This window comes from Colletotrichum aenigma (genome assembly GCF_013390185.1).
Source record: "Colletotrichum aenigma strain Cg56 chromosome Unknown KSG_Cg56_contig03, whole genome shotgun sequence".
NCBI classification, from domain to species: Eukaryota; Fungi; Ascomycota; class Sordariomycetes; order Glomerellales; family Glomerellaceae; genus Colletotrichum; species Colletotrichum aenigma.
Genome location: NW_023500909.1, coordinates 4,495,585 through 4,501,584, shown reverse-complemented (window position 1 = coordinate 4,501,584; position 6,000 = coordinate 4,495,585). Strand labels below are relative to the sequence as shown.

Here is a 6,000-nt window from a genome sequence, read left to right as displayed (position 1 = left end):
ATGCGTACCTCCAGCTTGGCTGCGGTCCTCTACGCCGCAACGGCCAGTGCCTTCCAGGGCTTCAACTATGGCTCTACCTTCACAGACGGCAGCGCAAAGACACAGGCCGACTTCGAGGCCGAATTCAAGGCTGCTGCTAGTCTCGAGGGCACCAACGGTGCTTTCACCTCAGCCCGTCTCTACACAATGGTCCAAGGCGGAAGCACCAACGACCCTATTGCAGCCATTCCCGCCGCCATCTCCACAAAGACCAGTCTGCTACTCGGTCTCTGGGCCTCTGCCGGTGACGCAGCTTTTGCAAACGAGCTCGAGGCCCTGAAGAAGACGGTGTCGCAGTACGGCAGCCAGCTCAGCGGTCTGGTTGCCGGCATCTCCATTGGAAGTGAAGATCTCTACCGCCATTCACCAACCGGCATTGCCAATGGCGAATACGCTGGCGCCGAGCCCAACACGCTCGTGGGGTACTTTGATCAAGTTCGGGAAATCCTCAAGGGTTCGCCCCTGAGTGGTGCCCCTCTGGGCCACGTCGACACATGGACTGCCTGGGTTAATGGCAGCAACAAGGCAGTCATCGATGCTTGTGACTGGATTGGCATGGACGCCTACCCCTACTTTGAGGACACCAAGCCCAACGCCATCTCTGACAGCAAGCAGCGATGGGCCGATGCTCTGAGCGCGACCCAGGGTGCCGTTGGCGGCAAGCCTGTTTGGATTGCCGAAACCGGCTGGCCTGTCAGCGGCAAGACCGTCGGTTCTGCTGTCCCTTCCCTCGAGAACGCGAAGACTTTCTGGGACGAGGTTGGCTGCCCCATGTTTGGAAAGACCAATGTCTGGTGGTACACTTTCCAGGACTCTTCCCCTACTACTCCCAACCCCAGCTTCGGTGTCATTGGCCCAACCCTGACCAACAAGCCTTTGTACGACCTGTCTTGTGACAACACCACCTCCAGCTCTTCTACCGCTGTTGGCACTCCGACGGTTACCGCCACTGCCACGGGTACTGACTCCGGTTCTGATTCTGGTGGAGCTACGACGTTGTCGACTGCTGTGCCCTCCGGTGGCTCCGGCTCCGGATCCGGCTCCGGTGGAAGCGGCGGTGCGTCGCCGTCTGCCACTCCCGGCTCTGGCTCCGGCTCCGGCTCCGGTTCTGGCTCAGGTTCTGGCTCAGGATCTGGTTCGGGCTCGGGCTCAGGCTCCGGCGGTAATGCCACCGTGAGCGTGCCCACGTCTGCTCCTTCTTCGACTACCACCACCGTTCCTGTGAGCAGCGCTGCCGCTACTACCTTCAGCATCGCTGTACTGGCTGGCATGCTCGCCTTCGCAATGTTCTAAGTGCCACTAGAGAGCGACTTTGCACCTCTCTTTACCTTTGGCTTTATACCCTTCTGATGGTCCCCGACATGGTCAGCGTACATAATTCCATGGGACAGGGGAAATGAATACACGGCCTTAATTACGTTATTGCAACCCACTAGATTCTGCACTGTAGTGTACGGCGGTTGAGTAAAAGCAGAGTTTTAGTTGGATCGAGTCTACCACACTCCTTCGGGCCGAAAGCAGCACAATAGGAAATTGCTATGAGACTATCATCAAATATACAAAAAGTTATTTTGATTTGCACTTTTGGTGGCCCTGTTGAAGTCGATTTCATGTAAGCCGAAGAAGAGTTCGTTGAGATGGTGACTGCTTTGACCAACGGACGCAATCATACATTTCTTAGCTCAGGTGACAGTGATATGTGAACGTACTTTTCAACAAGTCTGAATGTTTTTATGAAAACATGATGTCTTTCCAGAGAGAACGGAAGTCTAGACTGTCTTTCCTCCAAGGATGGTTGGTGAACCTTTCAACAGTGTCAAATAAAGCGACAAGTCGACAATAGCACTGTGCGGGCATCACCACGTTATCCACACCTCTAGCTTCCTTCGCAACTCACTCACACGAACCCGACATCACTGCCGCAATCGTTACCCACGACACCGCGAGTGGTGATTGCGAGTTGCAAGCAAACAATAAGCATCAGACATCCGACAGCGGAGGCAAGCAAGACTATCTAGTGGAGTCCGAGCCAGCACCTCACTGAGGTCTCCCCCGCTCTCACTTCAATGTCCTAGACTGTGCACATCTCATCTCATCTCATCACCCACCCGCCAGAATGGACGCCCACGAGGACGAGAGCGACATCAAACTCCAAAGGATCTCAACAGATCTCATTGCGGATTTTTCTCGGTCTCTTCCTCTTTTCCTACGCAAATCGGACGGCCACACTCTCCGCAGCCGCGTACGGACCTCAGAAACAGCCCGTCTGGCATCCAGCGTAATCTCATTAGTCCTCTCATCAAACTCATTGGCTAATAACAATCGCAGTTGCTCGACCCCTTCCAAGAGCTTCCTCAACTGCTGGATCCTCATCTTCCCACATGGCTTCCGCTTTTAGCGACAACCTACCTCGCCCACCTCAACATCCGGAACCGCAACCGTCCCAAACAACTCTCGACTCGCTCTCAGCTGCTCGAGCCCCTGAATGTCGCCATTGCTAAGCTGCTCTACACATTCACCAAGATCCGTGGCGAGAAAGTCGTTGTGCGCTTCCTCAACGCCGAGACCCGCTACATTGAGCCTCTCCTCTCGGCACTCGAGTCTGCGGAGCGCTCCAGGTCGCGTCAGGCCTCCCGTCCCTCCTTCAGCCCTTTATCCCCCCAGTCCAACACTCAGCAATGGTCCTGGGAAGAGCGCTATTTAGTTCTTCTATGGCTGTCGCATCTTCTTCTCGCCCCCTTCGACCTGTCCACCATCTCCTCCGCCGCGGCAGACGAACAAATTACCCTCCCTTCCATCCCAAACTTCACCTGGCCGTCTGACCTGCCCGGGATCACAGTCCGCATCCTCCCAGTGGCAGTCAAGTATCTCGCCTCTCCTGGCAAAGAACGCGATGGTGCCCGCGCTCTTCTCGTCCGCATCGCCATGCGCCGCGACATGCAGTCCCAAGGCGTCTTGACCGCCCTCGTCAACTGGGCCCTCGCCTCCCTCAACCCATCCCCGGATACTCCGCCGCAGCCGCCGTACTTTTACATTGGCGTTCTCTCCTTCCTGGCCGGCGTTCTGAGATCGTCTATAAACACGTCGGACATGGACGCCCATCTCTCCTCCATCTTCCGCGCCGCTCACGCAGTCGCCTCCTCCGAGGTCGAAGAGACACCCGTCTCGGCCGCGATCCGTTCTGTCGCCGTGGCTCGCAAAATGCTGATCAAGGTCATCCGCTCCGTCACCGTCCTACTCCTTCGCAAGTCGCCGCCGGACCCAGACAGCACGGAGCTCATCGAGACGTCCATCGGCTACTTCCTGGAATGCCTCGCCGACAACGATACGCCCGTTCGGTTGGCTGCTTCCAAAGCGCTCAGCATCGTCACTCTCAGACTCGATCCAGAGATGGCTTCCCAGGTAGTCGACGCCGTCCTCGACTCGTTGAACCGCAACGTTCTCTGGACCAAGGAGCCAGGAAACCCCAACGGGCTCAAGACCCGCGATCTTGCAGCTGTAGACCCCTTGGAATGGCACGGTCTGATGCTGACCCTCTCGCATCTGCTATACCGCCGCTCCCCACCCGCGAGCCAGCTCCCAGACATCGTCCACGGCCTGCTCCTCGGCCTCTCTTTTGAGAAGCGCAGCACATCAGGCGGCTCCGTGGGGACCAACGTCCGCGATGCAGCTTGTTTCGGCATCTGGGCCCTGGCCCGACGGTACACCACCGCGGAACTCCTGGAAGTCCCCACAGCTGCCGTCGTCGCTGCCAGGCCTCACAGCCGGGACGCCTCCATCCTACAAGTCCTCGCCACGGAGCTGGTCGTCACTGCCTCGCTCGACTCGGCAGGCAACATCCGCCGCGGTGCTTCGGCCGCCCTGCAGGAACTCATAGGACGACACCCCGACACGGTGGAGAAGGGCATCTGGGTTGTGCAGACGGTCGACTACCACGCCGTCGCCCTACGGTCGCGCGCCGTACATGAAGTGGCCCTCAACGCAACGAGGCTCTCGCCCCAATACGGCGCGGCCCTCTTGGACGGTCTCCTCGGCTGGCGAGGAATAGGCGACGCAGACGCCGCCTCGCGTCGTGTCGCCGGCGCTTCATTTGGCACTCTCACGCTGGAACTCTCTCAGAAGGACTCGCCCGACGCCGCAGCTCAGTTCACGGCTTCGATCGACAGGATTCTTGCTCGTCTTCGCGCTCTGCAGACTAGACAAGTCGACGAGCGCCACGGACTCCTACTCTGTCTCGCGTCCGTACTGGACAAGTTCCCTGATCTACTGGCTGCCAAGCCGGATGGCATCGTCACGGATCTCACACAGCGCATCGTTCAAAATCTAGAGACAATCTTGGGAGACTTTCAGAAGACAACCTACCGTCGACCAGAGCTAGTCGCCGAAGCCTCCAGCCGTCTCATCACCTCCTCACTCCCCATCCTGCGGGCGGCCACGCTCTCCTCGAACGCACAGTTGCCTCTCCAACCAGGCTACACAGTCGTCTCAATCGCAAACACCCAATCACTCCTCAACGTCATGGCATCAATCGACGCTCTCCCTTCGATCCCCTCATCCATAACCAGTCTCGTCTCGACCTTTGGCCCCGTCATCGCCGCAGGCCTCTCCCGCCCCGAGAAGGAAGCGGTCTCGGCTTCCTCCGAAGCAGCCCTCATCCACCTCCTCTTCTCCCCGCCCGACTCCCGCAGGACCATCATCCAGGAATGGGCCACAACGGTGCGTCACCGCCCGACCTCCCGCACCGCGAACGACATGGGCGTGCTCTCCGCCCTCACAATGGCGTACCCCATTACCAGCACCTTCGGCAGCCAAGATGCAGACGTCGTCTGCGACACGGTCCTCGCGCGGTGGACGAGCGACAACCACATCGACACGCGTGTCGCCATCCTCCAGAGCCTCTCGCAGAGCGTCCTGCTCCGCGACCGCGCCCCGGTCTTCCTGGACCTCCTGGCCGAGGGCCTGAACGACTACACGACAAACGCCCGCGGCGACGTCGGCTCCCACGTCCGGCTCGAGGCCCTCCGCGCCACAAAGTCCCTCTGGAAGCTTGCCTTTGCACCAGAAACCACCGAGGTCGAGTGGCTGCCGGGAGCGGTATCCAAACTCTTCCTCCGCATCCTCCGCCTCGCGGCCGAGAAGCTGGACCGCGTCCGCACGGAAGCCCACGCCGTCCTCGCCCTTACCCTTGACCCGTCTTTCGCCCCGACCTTCACGCAGCAGACCTTCTCCTCGCGGGAGTACTTCCACACCCTCCTGACCCTGCGCACATCCTCCTCCTCGAACCTTCTCCACCCCAAACTCGCCCGCCCCGACGAGGAGGCCTGGATGTCGGAGCTCCTCTCCGGCTACGTCACCTCCGCTGACACAGGCAACGAAGACCTCGTCATCGCCTCCCGCGCCGCCCTCGCCTCCTTCTGCGCCGCCTCGCCCGCCGCGCTGTCATCCGTCTGCGGCGCCCTCGTCGCGAACCTCAAGGCGCGCCAGGGCCTCGCGGCCGCGGACCGCGTCGTCGTCCCGACGCTCGAGATCGTCGCGTTCCTGTGCCACGTCGGCCTCTTCCAGAAGTGCGCCGGGGGGCTGGTCGGCCTGCGCTCGCTGTGCCTGCAGGTCCAGCGCGCGGGCTACAAGACGGGCAACGTGCGCAAGCTCGAGGCGTGCATCAAGGTGTACGGGTGCGTGGCCGGGTTCGACGACACGGGCGCGGATCCGAAGGTTGCGGAGGGTGTCAGGGACGGGGTCGCGGAGGCGCGGAAGAGGCTTGGGGCACTCATGTTCCACCCCTGGCCCAGGGTACGCAGCCAGGTTGTCGACGAGCTGTGGAAGCTGTTTGGAGAGGAGGGGGATGGTGGCGGTCGGGCGGAGGAGTTGAAGAGCGTGGACTGGAGCAAGGCCGAAAAGGGGTCCATCAAGCGCGTTGTCGAGCGGCTTGGCTTGGCCCAGGCCGCATAGACATGGAATACA

The 6,000-nt window shown here is 60.2% G+C and overlaps 2 protein-coding genes across 2 annotated transcripts; both read left to right on the top strand.

Annotated features, from left to right (window-relative positions):
• On the top strand, positions 1-1,332 carry eglC-1 (putative glucan endo-1,3-beta-glucosidase eglC; the record flags this gene model as incomplete). The annotated part of the gene is made up of 1 exon (XM_037320425.1): positions 1-1,332. The coding sequence occupies one exon, from the start codon at positions 1-3 to the stop codon at positions 1,330-1,332; it is 1,332 nt and encodes a 443-aa protein (XP_037181959.1).
• An 823-nt stretch (positions 1,333-2,155) lies between these two features.
• TBCD (Tubulin-specific chaperone D) lies at positions 2,156-5,988 on the top strand (the record flags this gene model as incomplete). The annotated part of the gene is made up of 2 exons (XM_037320424.1): positions 2,156-2,317; positions 2,368-5,988. The coding sequence occupies 2 exons, from the start codon at positions 2,156-2,158 to the stop codon at positions 5,986-5,988; spliced, it is 3,783 nt and encodes a 1,260-aa protein (XP_037181958.1).
• Positions 5,989-6,000: the final 12 nt, after the last annotated feature.